General features: G+C 48.2%; 2 protein-coding genes across 7 annotated transcripts in view; one reads left to right on the top strand and one right to left on the bottom strand.

The window, feature by feature from the left end:
- Positions 1 to 15760, bottom strand: part of UBTD1 (ubiquitin domain containing 1) — a 63780-nt gene extending 48020 nt beyond the window's left edge. Inside the window, exon 1 of one of the 4 annotated variants that reach the window (XM_003922339.4) lies at positions 15257 to 15760. In XM_003922339.4, coding sequence (XP_003922388.1) covers positions 15257 to 15326 — 70 coding nt within the window. In that variant the 5' untranslated portion in view covers positions 15327 to 15760. The other 3 variants (XM_074382706.1, XM_074382707.1, XM_074382708.1) reach the window with 3 other exon arrangements.
- A 350-nt stretch (positions 15761 to 16110) lies between these two features.
- The window catches only part of MMS19 (MMS19 homolog, cytosolic iron-sulfur assembly component), a 42386-nt gene continuing 41782 nt past the window's right edge, over positions 16111 to 16714 (top strand). For 2 of the 3 annotated variants that reach the window (XM_039465303.2, XM_010333224.3), the window contains exon 1: positions 16113 to 16271. In XM_039465303.2, the coding sequence (XP_039321237.1) occupies positions 16160 to 16271 (112 nt within the window). In that variant the 5' untranslated portion in view covers positions 16113 to 16159. Of the gene's footprint in view, positions 16272 to 16714 lie in introns of all 3 variants that reach the window. The other variant, XM_010333223.2, reaches the window with a different exon arrangement.

Below are 16714 nucleotides of genomic sequence, written 5' to 3'. Positions count from 1 at the left end.
GGGCACAGGAAAGGGAGTCAGATTTCCTGGATTGGATACCAGCACCAACTCTGTGCAGAGCAGACCACAGGCAGTGGCTTGACCCCTCTGAACCAGTCCCAAGTTCTTCCAGCTGAACTCCCCAGCAATACCAATTCCCTTCCCCTAAAAGGAAGGACTCTGTGCAAGCCTGCCAACCCTATGAATTTTGAAAAAGAGATCATTTAATCTCTAGAATTGAGGCCCCAGGTGCAGCCTACAGATGGGGTCCCCATCCATCCCTACTCAAACTAGTACCTGTGGGTGGGCCAGACACACGAGGGACAGGGCCTTTGGGCGGAAGTCTCTCCTTGCACAATTGCTCTGGGCTGTGGACCCACCATAGGCAAATGCCCAAGGAATAGTACTCTCAATAGCGGCAGGCTGAGCACTTCTATCCAGGGCTGCAGAAAAAGTGTTTGGTGCTCAGTGATGGATCAGACATCTAGGCCTTGAATCTTCCATGGGACATGTGTCACAGCAGGACACAGCTAGGCTCAGCTGCAAACAGGAGGGGTAGGCTGCAGAATAAAGGACCCAATGTAGCTTTGCTTTTGCCTAGTGAACCTGAAGATTGGCCCATCTTGTCCCTAGGAAGCGAGCATAAATAACAGTGTATACAGCATGTGGGTTTCTAAGAAATGTCATTTGGGCCTTATAAAAAGTCATAGTAGCAATAAATTCCTGACCAAATAAAGTCTCCTTCTCCTCAGTAGCCAGACCTGGACCAGGTAACAGCAGGATGATCATACTGAGCCAGACCTAAATGAGCTCTTGGCTTTGTGGATCTGATATGAGAGTAGAGGGGAGAAGGGCAAAGAGAAAACAGAGGAGTCAGCCTGGGGTGGAAACACGCAGTGCAGAGCACTGCTGTCCCCCGAGGAACTGCCTCCCCAGCTCCCCTGGACCCTTGGCCCTGTGTTACGGATCTGCTGCCTGGGCCAGGAGCAGGGGCGGGGGCAGGTGGAAATAGGTTTAGAAAAAAATAAAAACCAACCATAGAAACTCCAGTATTATTCAGTCTATCACTCTGAACTCCTTGAGGAGAACTGACTGTGCTGTGTTCCCCTCCCCTAACATAGTGCCTGGGATAAGGCCGACATAGCAGATATTGTGAGGCAGTTTCCCATAGTGGCTAGGGTGTAGGTCCCCAGAATACAACTGCCGGGATTCAATCAACTGCCAGGATTCAAACTCTCCACTGTCATTAGCAAGTGTCTCAACGCTTCCCCCACAGCCTCAGTTTCCTCATCTGTAAAATGGACATAAATTAGGCCTGCCATTACAGGGTAGATGTGAAAACTGTCAACAGTGATATCAAGAATCTAGTAGGCTGCCTAGCATACACAGTAGGAGATTGATAAATGATACTGATTTCAGTGATGGCAATTCCTGGAGCTGCTGTGAAGGCTGGGGAAATAAAGTGCTCGTGCCATGTGACAGTCTATTTTGGGGGAACAGAGCGCTTTCACTCAGTTAAAAAAAAAAAAAAAATCAATGCCATGTGCAGTATCCCATTTACCAGAGGACAGTGTGGTCTGTCTCCCAGACACTGCGTGGCGGGTGGGAAGAGGTGGAAGGAGGAACAAATCCATGAAGGCTGTCACAAAGTGCACTTTCTGGCACATTCAGATATATAGTACAAGAACTGGCAGAAGTAGACTACTTGCTAGTCATGAGTGGCAGTGACATCGGTAAACCAGCTATACCTGTTTAGGGCCCAGGGAGTCCTTTGTTGAAGTTGACAGTGAAGTAGGTACTGCATGGAAGGATCCCAAGACTGAGAACCCAAACACTTCATTCTCACTGTGTGCCCCACAGTCCCCCAACACACAGTTAACATCACTGCACCTCGCCCCTAAAGGAAAATCTCTACCTCAGTGGACTATTGGGAGGATTAGATGAGATGTGTGTAAGCACCTATTACAGTGCCTGCTGCACAGTCAGCCACAATCAGTAGCAGTATACAAGAAATCCAACAACAGTTTTGAATCTAGTTATGTGGGGGGTGGAGGGTACTCATCAAGTGTGAAAGAGGCTCTGATGTGGATGTTTATCGGCAGCTTTTTGGAAGTTCACAGAGGAGGTATCTGCAGCTGACAGTGTATATCAGAGAAATGCACAAAGCTCCAGGAAGGAAGCCCTGGGGACTCAGAGGTGTTCTGCCAAGCTGAAGAGGGGCAACAGCAAACAGAGGGCACTCACAGCCTTGAACTACTGGCAAGAAATGTTTCCATCTATGTGGAGATTGCTTAGAAAAGTAGCCGCTGGTTGTTGCTGAGATCAGCAGCAAGAGTTATACGAAGGGTGTGTTGCAAGTGATGTTCTCATTCTTGTGAACGATTCACATTTTTAAAAAACAAAGCAGGATTCAAGGATATCTCTATGATAACAACACTATCTTGCAACTTGCTTCCGATTTGCCTTCCTGAATGAGTGGGTGGAACAGTAGATAACCCAGGACAGACGTCAGGGTCAGGGTTTGCACATGAACTTTACTTGTCATATATCTTAACATCAGGGGGAGTATAAGGCTGGGGGCAGCTGGCTTTAATATAGATAGAATCAAGCATGGTCAGAATAGTAAAAATAATAACTAACACTTACTGAGTAGGTAATATGTCCCAGGCACCATTCTCAAGACCTGATGTGCAGTCACCATCTAATCCTTACAACAACTCTATTGAGTAGACACTGTTACCTCCATTTCACAGATGAGAAAACTGGGGCCTCAAAATTCAAAATAACTTGCCCAAGGTTACATAGCTAATGAGGTGGAGGAGCTGGGATAATAAAGTGCAAATTGGTACTAATGAATAACACTTGTCATAATGACCCATCACCAAAGGAAAACCACTTTATAGATGGTCTCTTTGACAGACCTCAGATTTTACAAATCAAAGGAAATTCATAGCAGGGTCAAGGTGGCTCACACCTGTAATCCCAACACTTTGGGAAGCCGAGGTGGGTGGACCACTTAAGACCAGCCTGACCAACATGATGAAACCCCATCTCTACTAAAAATACAAAAAAAAAAAAAAAAAAAAATTAGCTGGGCATGGTGGCACATACCTGTAATCCCAGCTACTCAGGGGGCTGAGGCACGAGAGTCACTTGAACCCAGAAGTCAGAGGTTACAGTGATCTGAGATTGCACCACTGCACTAAAAAAAAAACAAAAAAAGAAAAAAAAAAAAAGGAAATTCATGGCCAGCCCTGTGATTGCACTCTGACTCCAGGGGATAAGCTAGAGGGTAACCACAGCAGAGGGTGACTAGGGAGGACTAAGGAGGCTACACTCTGCTCCTCCTCAAAGTTGGGGTGGAACCAGGGTCGGTACAACACAAGTTATCAGCAGAACAATGAGCTTTGCGTTATTATCCCTAAAACCCACCCCATCATTTACTAAGCATCCACGGTGTTGTATGTGGGCACTGTGCTGATCACGTCACACACATGATCACATTTGACTACTCTAAATGATGTATGATTACCCCATTTTACAGATGCAGAAACTGAGGCTCTGATCTCAGGTTTTCACACCATAGTAAGAAAGCAGTGGAACCGCTGCCCTATGGCTTCTGCCACTTGTTCAGTCAATAACCTTCAGTATTTTAACATCCTCACCAAGTATCGGTGTCCTCATCCATGAAACGGGAAAAATGAGTCTGCCTTGCCTATCTAACAGGATGGCTGTCGGGATCAAATGATATATAATACTTGAGAAAGCATTTTGAAAACCACAAAATGCTGAGCAAAGCAAGAGATCGTTAATCTTATTAATTACAAAGAGTGACACCTGATTCTGCAAGCACTTTGCTAACATGACTCTGTGCCTCTTTTCCCTTGGGAATTTGGGAATAATTCAAAGTCTGAAAAGCGAGGACACTCTTTTCTTCAAGTCCCTGGCATCTGGGTGTTGGAAAGCGGAGGTTTGCTCTGGGAGAAGGAGGAGGAAACAACAATATTTGCATTCTACTTGTGTTTCTCTTTAGGAACACAGTCTTGGCTGGGATTCTATTGCCTCCAGCACACCCAGCCCTCAAACAACATTCAACGCATATTTACTGAGCACCTACTATGTGCCAAGTACTCTGACCCAAGATGATGGACTCACATGGCTTCTAGGTGTGGAGGTGGTGCTCTTGGGGTGGAGAAATTAAAGGAGGAAGGGACAGCAATGGGAAAGAAAGGGAGTGGCTACAGTCCTTAAGAGTTTTGCAGACTTTACAGCTGACCTACCAGCTTCTTTTCATGGGGGTGGGGTGGGAGCTGGTCAGGGCTCACAGCACAATGGAATGAGCTGTGAGCACTGGAATGAATCAACATCCTCAGGCTGTTCTAGCTCTAAGTCTTAGCATCATGACCACTGGTAATCCATTCACTTTCCTGGGCATCAGCTTTAATATGCAAAATAGGTAGGAATGTTCCCATAGGTAAAATAGGGAGAATCAAATGAGATGATGTTTGTAAAAGCATCCAGCAAGGTGCCTGAAGGTGCTCAATAATAAACTCATTAAAAAACAAAACAAATCCGAAAAAGCGTTCTCTTCTTCCCATTCTCATGAGGATAAACTACACACTGGCCCAAAGCGTGGGCTCTGAGATGAGACACCTGGGTTTCAGTCCTGGCTCTGCAGTTTACAAGCTGTGCGGCCTTAGGCTGCAGACATTACCTTTCTAGGCTCAGCTCCTTCATCTGTGAAAAGGTGATAATAGAATCTACCCACACAGTGGTTGTGAGGATTAACCCAAATACTGCACGTGATGCTCCTAGTACATGGCAAACACCCTGCAAAGGTGAGCTGCTGCTAATTACATCTCTCTGAGCTCTTAAAAACAACACAACTCCAAGTGTACAGGCTGGCACCTAAGATTCAGGCTACTCGGTTGGTGACTGGCTACCTAGGCACCATTCACCCTTTGCTCCTGGTCCCAGCCTCCCAGAGGAAAAAGGTACAAATGAGGAGTCATCCCTGTCCCCCCAGTCTCCCTCCCCATACCTTGCAGAAGGTGTTCCGGCCCATTTCCTGCCAGGTTCCTCTTTTTTTAATAATAATAATTATTATTATTATTTTTGGAGATGGAGTCTTGCTCTGTTGCCCAGGCTGGAGTGCAATGGCACAGTCTTGGCTCATGACAACCTCCACCACTAGGGTTCAAGCAATTCTCCTGCCTCAGTCTCCTGAGTAGCTAGGACTACAGGCATGTGCCACCATACCCAGCTAACTTTTTTTGCATTTTTAGTAGAGACGAGGTTTCACTATGTTGGCCAGGCTAGTCTTGAACTTCTTTTTCTTTTTTTTTTTTTTTCCGGTATATAAACTATTTATTAACAGACCAGGCCTACAGACTTATTTCTTCTTGGATACACCCACGGTGCAGCCACGGCAGCCAGTGGTCTTGGTGTGCTGGCCTCGGACATGAAGGCCCCAGAAGTGGCGAAGCCTTCTATGGGCCCGAATCTTCTTCAGTCGTTCCAGGTCTTCACGGAGCTTGTTGTCCAGACCATTGGCTAGGACCTGGCTATATTTTCCATCCTTTACAACCTCTGTCTGTTCAAGAACAGTCTTGAACTTCTGACTTGGTGATCTGCCCGCCTTGGCCTCCCAAAGTGCTGGGATTACAGGTGTGAGCCACCACACCCGGGCAGGTTCCTCTAAGGGCAATAAGGGCAGTTTGGAGGGGTTGAGGCTGGTCAAAGATATGGGTGCACACTGAGCTCAGTCTCCCTTCCTGTGGGCTCAGAAAGCAAGAAGAGATCTTGTCCCCAAAGATTAAGAGAAGTAGCAGACACTTTCAGCAGTGCATATCACTGCACCAGACCTTACATTCTCCTAACTGAACCACACTCCATCTGCAAAAAACAGCTGGAAAAAAAATGGCACTCTAATCCAGAGTAAGATAATATTAACATTTCAGCCGGGTGCGGTGGCTCACGCCTGTAATCACAGCACTTTGGGAGGCTGAGGCGGGTGGATCACGAGGTCAAGAGATCCTGGTCAACATGGTGAAACCCTGTCTCTACTAAAAATACAAAAAATCAGCTGGGCATGGTGGCAGGTGCCTGTAATCCCAGCTACTCAGGAGGCTGAGGCAGGAGAATTGCCTGAACCCAGGAGGCGGAGGTTGCGGTGAGCCGAGATCGCGCCATTTCACTCCAGCCTGGGTAACAAGAGCAAAACTCCATCTCAAAAAAAAAAAAAAAAAAGATAATATTAACATTTCTAGGGGGCCAGATGAATTGTAACAACACAGAAATACTTTAAGAAAGCCACTTATCTATCCATTCCAACTACTGACCACATAGTGGGAAATCCAGAAGCAGCTGGGAACGGTGGCTCATGCCTGTAATCCCAGCACTTTTGGGGGCCAGGGCAGGTGGATCATTTGAGTTCAGGAGTACAAGATGAGCCTGGCCAACATGGCAAAAACCCCATCTCTAATAAAAATACAAAAATTAGCTGGGCATGGTGGCATGTGCCTGTAATCCCAGGTACTTAAGAGGCCAGGGCAGGAGAATCGCTTGAACCTGGGAGGCAGAGGTTGCCATGAGCCAAGATCCGTGCCACTGCACTCCAGCCTGGGTGACAGAACAGTCTCAAAAAAAAAAAAAAAAAAAAATGGAATCCAGAAGCAAAGAGCAAGTCAAATGCTCAAACACTGACTGAGAAGAAAAAACTCCACAGTCTCCCCACTGGAGCTCATGTGTATCACTCTCTGAAGGACCCCTCAGGCTTCCACTCCAAGCCTGTTTACTCTTTTGGTATGCATAATTTTTTTAAAATAGAGACAAAGTCTCACTATGTTGCCCAGGTTGGTCTTGAACTCCTGGCCTCAAGTCATCCTCCTGCCTTAGCCTCCCAAAGTACTGGGATTACAGGTGTGGGCCACCATACCCTGCCTCTATGCACAATTCTAACACACTCAGCTGTCTGTTTACCCAGAGATTTGGAGGGACTGCTGTTTAAGCCCAGCATAAATGATCACTACATGATAAACCACTTCACACACATTAGTATGGCTACTATAAAACCAAAGCAAAATAAGTAAATAAATAAATAATAATTTTTAAAAAACCAAACCAACAAAAAACAGAAAATAACAAGTGTTGGTGAAGATATAGAGAAATCGGAACCCTTGTACCCTGTTGGTAAGCATATAAAATGGTACAGCTGCTGAGGAAAGTGGTAATTTTTTATTCAAAAAATTAAAAATAGAATTACCATTTGATCCAGAAATTCCACTTCTGGGTATATACACAAAATAACTGAAAGCAGAGACTCCGAGTGCATTCACCTTTTGCTCCTGATTTGTCACCCCTGTTCATAGCAGTACTATTTACAATAGCCAAAAGGTGGAAGCAACTCATGGGTCCATCAATGGATGAATGAATCAGCAAAATGTGGTATATACATACAAATGAATATTACTCAGCCTTAAAAAGGAAGGACATTCTGACATGCTACACCATGGATGAACCTTGACAGCATTATGCTAAGTGAAACAAGCCCGGCACAGAAAGAGAAATATTACACGATTCGACTCACAGGAGGTACCCAGAGTAGTCAAACGCATAAGACAGGAAGCAGAATATCAGTTGTCAGTGGCTGGTAGGAGGAAGAAATGGGTAGTGCTTAATGGGTAAAGAGTTTCAGTTGGGGGAAATGAAAAAGTTTTGGAGATAGGTACTAGTGATGGCTATAAAACAACTTCAAAGAATGTACTCACACTACAAATCTATAGACTAAAAAATTTGCTGCCACATACAAGTAAATTTCATATTATATCTATGTAACCATATTTTTAAAAAAGGTAAAGAAAAAAAAAAGAGAAGTGACTAATATCTCTCCCAGGCAGAAGATAGAGCAATGATTATAGGTGGAAACATGAACCCCCAAAGCACAACAGCTGGGAACCACGTAGTTTGGGGCCCACTGCCCTGGAGTCTCACAAGCCCTGTGGCCTCACACTATTATAAGTACAGTAACTGACCTGGGAGGACTGGCTCTTCCCACTCAGAGCCCTGAACGGGATTTAAGAGTTTCCTGCAGCACCAGTGTTGCTACTTGGAACCTTGAGGCAGGGCACTCCCGGAATGGGCTCTCCCCCAGCAATTTCCCTCTGCCCACCACTAGTTAGTTCCCTCCCCAACCCCAGCTCTCTTCTTTGGGAGATAATACTTTTGAGAGAAAGAACCTTTTGTGGTCCCACTTTCACCAAGCAGGTGCTCTGTACATACCAGTATGAACTCCACAACCCCTAGTCCCAAGGCAGAGGTTCTTTATGCGCTGTATATTAATATTTCGCTCAGAAGCATATCATTCGTTTCAGAAAGATTCCCATCCAAAAATAGTTTTTAAACATTTCTTTTATAGTTGTGCTCCTTAAAAAGAGTAAGCTTCAATCATCTAGTGGGAAAAATCACTGGCTATGGCTTTTGTGTGTAAAAATCCTGGTAGCTTGGAATAATAGAAACTTTGTAAGTTCACAAAGTCTCTTTTCATCCAGGATCTCACTTTAATCTTACAATCTCTCTGAGAGGTGAGCAGGGTGGCAGTCACCCCATTGTACAAATGGGGAAACTGAGGCTCAAAGAGATCAAGAGGCTTGTCCAAAGTCACACAAACAACTAGGAAGGAGCAGAGACCCCAGGCTTCATTTCCCACCAGTGCCAGATGAAACTCTGGGTTGGGAGCTCATATCTGAGCAGACTGTGCAGCCTGAAAGTAATTTTAAAACCACCATTAGCTTATTTTACCTCCATAACATCTCTCTGAAGTAAACTGGAAATATTATCTTTTCAACATGGAGGATCAACTGAGCAAGAAACAAATGACCTGCCCAAGATCACCACTCAAGCAAGCGTATTCTTTTGAATACACTTGACCTCGACCACTTCCCTATAATATCTTGACCTCAGCACACTCACAACTTAAAGGAGCCCATGCAGTTTTTATGTAGGTTGCACCATGTTTCTGTGAACTAGCCAGGGGATAGATATACCTTTGTTCTCTTTCTAATGGCTGGGTAAGAAAAAAGAGGTTATAGAAATCTTTAGGTTCCTTTTCAGCTCTAAAATTCTATGATTCTAAAAATTCTCCAGCAAGTTGATGGGTAAGAGAGGCCTGAAATCCACATCATCTGACTTCCTGCCTTGTGGTCTATTAGGCCACCCCATCCCTGCACCGTGAGTTAAGGACTACAAACGTCACATGTGCCTGGCAGAGGGGGACCACTCTGACATAGATGCACACATAAAATGGCAAGGAGGTGCTACTGCCTGGTTAGGACCCCCATAGGGAGTTTCACTTTGCTCTCCTGCTTCAACCCTGGTATCTCCCACCAAAAGGCTCCCAAACCACAGGAGTCATATATATTCCAGGTATCTGAGAACTTACCCTACCTGGGGGAAAGAGAGAAGCCAGTCCCACAGAGAGAACACCATTCTCAGGTTGCAGATTAAGTCCCTTCATTCAGATACCTGCCTTAACATCCAGCTAAGGTAGGAGAGCAATCAGATGTGGTCATTTCTGTTCTTCCACAGACTTCACCAACTCTAGTATTATCCAGCAAAAATTTACCAGGCACTGCTCTTGGTATCAGAGAGTGAACAAATAAAAATCTCTGACTACATGGAGCAAGGGGAGAAAGCCAATGTCAGATGATGACACAGGTGATGGAGCAAAATAAAGCAGGAAAGGGAGGTAGATAACGCTGAGAGCAGGTGGTAGAGGGAAGGGGATCATTTTAAATGAAATTGCCTTGGAGGGTTTGACTCCTTAAATAGGAGACCAGGACAAGGAGAGAGAGGGACCCATTCAGGTATCAGAGGGCTGAACAAAGCGATGAAGTGCTTTTAAAAGATGGCTTAAGAAAGAGAAGCAGGCAAAAATCATACCATATCTTGTAGGCCAACACAAGGTCTCTTGAATGAGATGATGGGGTGTCACAGGAAGGCTTGAGTAAAGGAGTAATGAAATCTGACTTACAGTTTAGAGCATCGTGCTGGCTGCTGGGATGGAAATAGTCTGTCGGGAGACAAGGGAGGAAGCAGGAAGGTCAGTTCAGAGGCCAGTGGTAGCTTAGACCACGGTGACAGTGGTGGAGATGGTCAGAGTCAGGTTCGGGATATATTTAAGGCAAAGCCAACAGGATTTATTGATTAAATAGATGTGGGATGTGAGAGAAAGGGAGAAGTCAGGGACAACTAGAATTTTAGGGGCCTGGGCATCTGGAAGGATGAAATCATTACGAACTGGGATGGGAAAGACTTCAGAAGGTACAAGGATGGGATGGGGTTCATTCCGTTTTGGACATGTTAAACTGAGAAGCCTTTTAGACAGCAGATGTGTTGAGTAGGCAGCAGAATATACAAGGCTGGAGTTGGAGAGAATGGGCTGAAATTATAAATGTGGGAGGAGTCGCCAGCATATATAATAATACATAATGCTATGTATGATCATGTGTAATTTGCAATGACAATGTGTTTACTGTCTGCCCCCTACAAGACTGTAAGCTCTGTGTGGCCAAGGACCATGTGGGTTCACAGCCAGCAAGGTGCTTGGCATTCAGTAAATATTTACTGAGCAAGTGGAGAAGTTGCCCAATTACTCCCTCAAGAATAGCCACATAGCCCACACAAGAAGCAGACTCTCTTGCAACCACAGTGACAAGCCCAACCAGCCCCAAATGGGGCCCTGGGTCTGTCTACCCCGAGCTTGAGATTCCGGAACGTAAGTAGATACGCCTGGCACGGCAGAGTCAGATATTTGGGTTTCAGCCCTGCTACATTCTCAAAGGGTGGAGCTGGGCAAGAGACTTGCCTGTTCTACCACCTCTATTTCTCCCTGGAGTGGCTGGGGGAGAGGCTGCTTCACCCAGTTCATGGTCAGAGATATTTATCTACCTGATGCATATGTATGGGGTGGTGGCGAGAGCACCCCACCAAAGGAGTAAATCCCTAAGTATTCTCTGAAGCATACAAGGATCACTCAGTACCTGAAGGAGAGGAACACAGACCTACTGGGGATGTGTTAAAAGTAATAATCCAAAAAAAAATTTTTAAGGCTGGCTGCAGTGGCTCATGCCAGTAATCCCAGCACTTTGGGAGGCCAAGGTAAGAAGATCACTTGAGGCCAGGAGTTTGAGACAAGCCTGGACAACACAGCAAGACTCTATCTCTATAAAAAAATAAAAAGTTAGCTGGACGTGGTGGTGCACACCTGTAGTCCTAGCTACTGGGGAGACTGAGGGGAGAGGATCACTTGAGCCCAGGAGTTAGAGGCTGTAGTGACCTATAATTGCACCACCGTACTCCAGCCTGGGTGACAGAACAAGACCCTCTCTCTTAAAAAAAAAAAAAAAAAAAAAAAAAAAAAAGATTGAAAAGAGTAACAATCACAAAACTTGATGAGATGAGACAACTTCTACTTAATGCAAGAATCCCTGACCAGAAAGCACTGTGTCTCTGCTTTCCCCACCCAGTGACTAAGAAGCTAGAACTAAGGACTAAGGGAGACATTACAAGGCATAAAGATTTCACCTCAGTGACTTTCCACCTTTAAACAGTTGCCTTTGTGAAGATGATAAAACAGCTCTAATGATCTTGTATAACCCTCCCTCTTTCTGAAATATTCAAAGTGTGACCCAGAAAGGTTTGATGACTTGTCCAGGGTCGCTGAGCTATAGGCCCAGGACTAGAACTCAGGTCCTATCTCCCTGTTGAGGCTTTCTGCCCATTACGTTAGTGCCAAAGGAAAGGTAAGAGTTATAGTGGTGCTGGGGGAGTTTTAGGTATTAGTCTTACAACATAAAACTACATTCTTGTCAAAGGAAAAGCCACAGATGTTACAGGAATGCCAGGTGCACACCGTGAAGTTAAGGATTCCTTCCCTTGTACCAAATTTGTCATCCTGCAGAGTTCCCCTCAGCTTTGGATTTTATGAATAAAGCTATTCATAGTAGGACCCACAGAATTAAAGTAATGATAAACTAGCAGGTAAAAACAAAATGCAGATATATGAAAAATACAGATGGTAGGATGAAATTAGCTTTCTAAATTCAACAAAGACTGGGTGCCACCTCTGTACAATTCATGGTGTTAAATGCTGAGTGTGTGTGCGCATGGCAATATGAGTGAGTGAGAGAGGCATATCCACAAGGATAAGACAGAACCCAGGTCTTTGAGGCTTGTAATGTAGTTGCTGATAAAAGACTAAACATCAAAGACATGACTAATAATATGGAGTATATAATTGTTAAGTAAGTGGCATAGATAATGTGTCTGCAGGAGTTCCACGGGGTGTGGAGGTGAGGGGCAGATGAAGGGGGAAATGGCAGATGTGTCAGGCAAGGTGCTTCAAGATAACGGCACTTAAAGTGAACCCAAGGGATGAAAGACTCTTTTTTTTTTTTTTTCGAGACGACTCTTTTTTTTTTTTTTTTTTTTTTTTCGAGACGAGGTTTCACCATGTTGGTCAGACTGGTCTCGAACTCCTGACCTCAGGTAATCCACCCGCCTCAGCCTCCGGAAGTGCTGGGATTACAGGCGTGACCCACTGAGCCTGGCCTGAAAGACTCTTGATAAGGAAATGGCACGCCCAAACACTAGTGGTCTTAATGTCAGAGAAGGGAAATAAATCAGGACTTAAAAGGAAGGACTGGGCCAGACTTGAACAGCCTTGAAAGTTATAGTTCTTATAGGAGTGGGAAAGTGCAGAAAGGTTTTTTTGTTTTGTTTTGTTTTTCTGAGTCGGAGTCTCGCTCTATTGCCCAGGCTGGAGAGCAGTGGTGCGATCTCGGCTCATTGCAACCTCTGCCTTCTAGGTTCAAGCAATTCTCCCTGCCTCAGCTTCCTGAGTAGCTGTGATTACAGGTGCCTGCCACCACGTCTGGCTAATTTTTGTATTTTTAATAGAGATAGGGTTTTGCCACATTGGCCAGGCTGGTCTCGAACTCCTGATCTCAGGTGATTCACTGCCTCAGCCTCCCAAAGTGCTGGGATTACAGGCATGAGCCACAACCCCTGGCCAAGTGTAGAAAGATTTTTTGAACACAGAATTATAAAATCTGAAAGAAGTTAATTTAGGCTGGGCGTGGTGGCTCATGCCTGTAATCCAAGCACTTTGGAAGCCAAGGCGGGCTGATCACCTGAGGTCAGGAGTTCAAGACCAGCCTGACCAACATGGTGAAACCCCATCTTTATAAAAAACAAATAAATAAATAAAAATAAAGAAAGAAGTTAATTTAACAAATGTCTTCTGAGGGGACAACTGTGTGTAGGGCTGGATGATGAATGAAGATGAAGTTGCCTTTGGGGGCATCTCACTTCAGCCTGAAACAAGGGTTGACTTGAAGTGACAAGGATATGCAGCGGGGTGGCAAGGGGCAGGTTTGCGAGACCTGTGGAAAGAAGAACCAGCAGACCACTGGCCTCAAGGCAGGGGACAAGGAAGCAGAGAAAGTCATCAGAGAGAGCGCTTCACAGTCTAAAGTTGGGCAGCTGGAAAACATAAGAGTAAAGAAGGAAAGCTGGTGGACAGGGAGCTATGCCGAGCCTGGTTGTGGAGGGGTCAAATCTGGGAATATTTACATCACAGTGTCCAGTGGGCATCTAGAGATGGGGTTCTGGGGTTCGAGAGAGAACAGCTGAAGATTAAGCATACCGGTCTTCCCAATGGACAAAGAGTTGTGGGACTGAACAAGATTTCTCTGGGAGGGAGTGTAATTAAGAGAAAAAACAGAATGTCATTAGAAGCACCAGTGTGCTCCCACCTAGAAGGTGATGGTGGAAAGGGTGTTTGGAAAGGAAAATCAAGACAGTCTGATGCTAAGAAAGGAAGGGGAAGAATGTCACATAGGAGAGAGTTGTCAACAGCAAAAAAATGCCACAAAATATATTATGGGTACTGAACACATATTTGTTGAACAAATGAATGAATGAAAGCAAGCCAGCCCTTGGGTTTGAGAATCATCTCTCCTCAGTCAGAAGAATGGTCAGAGTTACCTTCAGACAAGAGATTTTTCAGTAAGTTTTACTCCATCCTTCCCATAAAAACACATTTCTTCCTCCACAAGTCATCCTGTCCACCACACAGACATCCTTCCCTGCTTCCCCTGGTTCCCCCATCTTCCTTCCCAGTTTCCGCAACCCAAGGAACACACCTTCGGTGTCTAGGGAGACAGGAAACTCCAGCTAGAGTTTCCACTTCATTAACGACTCTGCCTGTGGCTCCGCTTACATAAGGGGATATGTGGCAACGGGGTGGGAGAGGAGGCTGAGTTCTAGCCCCAGCTCTGCTCCTAACTAGTTGTGTGACTTCGGACAAGGTGCTCAACCACTCATGATCTGGCTTTGACATAGAGAGAAGGAGGTAGGTCCATCTGGAATCCAGACAAGTTTCGAAGGCTCCTTTGAACTCTCAAGTCTACGATTTTATCATTCCCTGCAGGTCCTTGCAACACCCTCAAAGAAGGAAGTGAGGGTAAGACCCAGAAAAATGACCGCCAGACCTCTTCCCGGGGCGAAGCGCCATGGCAGGAGGGGTGTACCATGAAAGTGAGAAGGTGCTGCCCAGGCCTCGAGGATCACCAGCGAGCGATCCCACTCCCAAAGCTAGGAAGGATCCCAACAATCCCGAGGACGACTCTCAGCCCGCACCCCACGTTTTCTGGACTCCCAGAGGGCCGAGAGGCTCTAAAAACCCCTCAGGGAAAAATGAAGATTTCTTTCCCAGAGTCCTGCGCTGCTTTTGCAAGTCGGATTCCGGCAGACACGATCTGCAGCCCGATAATGGCAGTCTTTGGAAGGAGCGACTGTTCTCGCCCCGCTCGCTCCGAGTTCTGGGGACGCCTGGCTGCCCCCGCCGTGCCCCGACGGGCCGGCGTCCGACCCCGGCGGGAGCTGCCAGGCCAGCAGCGCCCTCGCCCCGGTCCCTCCTCCCTCCGTCGGCCCCGCTGCGGTCTGCAAACATTTCCTGCCCCCACCCCCACCCCCACCAGGAGCTTCCCAGTTGGAGAGAGTTGGTCGTGCAGCCGGCTCGGTGCTCGCAGTTGCCCCAACTCAGCTCCCCCCGCCGCCCGGCGCTGCCGAGCGGCCCCGTCTGGCTACTGAGCAGCCCATCGGGGAAACCCAGGCGTCAGCAGCCGTGGGGAGTCGATCGGTAAGCCCAGGGCTCGGGCGGGGACGGGGATAACTGGCGGGATGCCCAAGGCCCTGCTCCTTTCCCCGTCGTTACCTGCTCGCTTGCGGGGGTGTCCCGGGGCGGCCGGCCTCTCCCGGCGCTGTCTCCCCACGCAGTTGCCCATGCTGGTTCCTCAGCCAGTCCCCATGCACCGGAGGCGGCGGGGTGGTCGGCTGCTCCGCGCTCCTGTCCGGGACGGCGGCGTCCCAGGTCAACGGCTCCGGCCGCCCGGCATCGGGCGCTCACAGATCTCCCCCCGGGGACGCGCTCAGCCCCGACGCTGGCTCCGCCAAAACTTTGCGGGCCAGCGGAGAGAGGGAGGTGGCAGACTCCCCAGCACGGTCCCAGGTGGCCGGGCCAGGGGGGCCCGCGACGGTGCCCGGCTGGAGACCAGCTCCGCTGGAGGGGCGGAGAGAGGGGGCGGACACCGCCGCAGCTACTCCCTGCTTGCTCAGGGTTCCAGGCAGGGGCCGGCCCCCCGGAGCCTGTCACTCACCTACCTAACCCCGCCCCAGCCCGGCCCCGCTCCCTTCCGCCGGCTCGCGGTGCCCCCACCGCCGCCACCACCCGCCCCAGGTGCGCATGTGACCGACAGCACCGCCCCCTCGGGCTGGGCCTGATTTTCTCATTGGCTTCCCCTGTGGTGCGTACCGCCCCTCTCCCCACCCAGCCAGGTGCCCGCCACGCCGCCCGTCTCCAGGGGAGCAGGGCCGGGAATTATTAGCCCTCAATGGCCCCCGACTGCGTGCCCAGCAGCCGCCTTCCCTCTCGGTGCCACCGCCCAATTCCACGCCCCGCCCCTCCGTGGAAGTGCCTGGACCAGAAGCCGGCCCGCACGTGACCCCGGGCGCCCCGCCCCTTAGCCTTCTCCTGGCGATTGGCTCGGGGGGCGCATGCGCGGAGAGGCTCGTCTCGTGCCACCGCCCATATCCCCTCCCACGGTCTCTAGTTCGCGTCATGGCCGCCGCCGCGGCTGTGGAGGCGGCGGCGCCTACGGACGCCCTGTGGGGCCTCGTGCACGACTTCGTCATGGGTCAGCAAGAGGGCCCCGCTGACCAGGTGGCTGCAGGTACGGCAGACGGCGCCGCGCGCTTTCCGCTTGGGGGCCAGCAGGAGGGAGCGGCCTCAGCACTGGAGCCGGGCGGGAAGGGAGGGGTACAGGTGACTTTGAGAGATTGGTCTCAAGGCTGGCTGGTTGGTGAGCACCGCGAACTTCAGAACCGTAACAAGTTGGAGAGTTGCCTGTGTCTGCCTTAAAACCATTTAGACTCCTCATCTCCCTATAGCCAATGATAGGGAATCATTACATTTTACAGATGAGGAAACAGGCCCAGCGAGGGCAAGAGGACTTGCGCAGGGCTGCAGACCAGGCAGGAGGGGGAGCTGGGACTCGGATCCATGTGTTCAGATCGGAACCAGGTGCTCACGCCACAAAGCCACGCTGTTTTTGGGAGGTTGGTGTGGGGAAGCGCATCCTCGCAGCGGCCGCTGCAGTCGCATGGCATCCTGGGA

This window comes from Saimiri boliviensis, chromosome 12 (genome assembly GCF_048565385.1).
Source record: "Saimiri boliviensis isolate mSaiBol1 chromosome 12, mSaiBol1.pri, whole genome shotgun sequence".
NCBI lineage: Eukaryota > Metazoa > Chordata > Mammalia > Primates > Cebidae > Saimiri > Saimiri boliviensis.
Note: the sequence above shows the minus strand (reverse complement) of the source record. Positions and strands in the feature narration are given on the sequence as shown.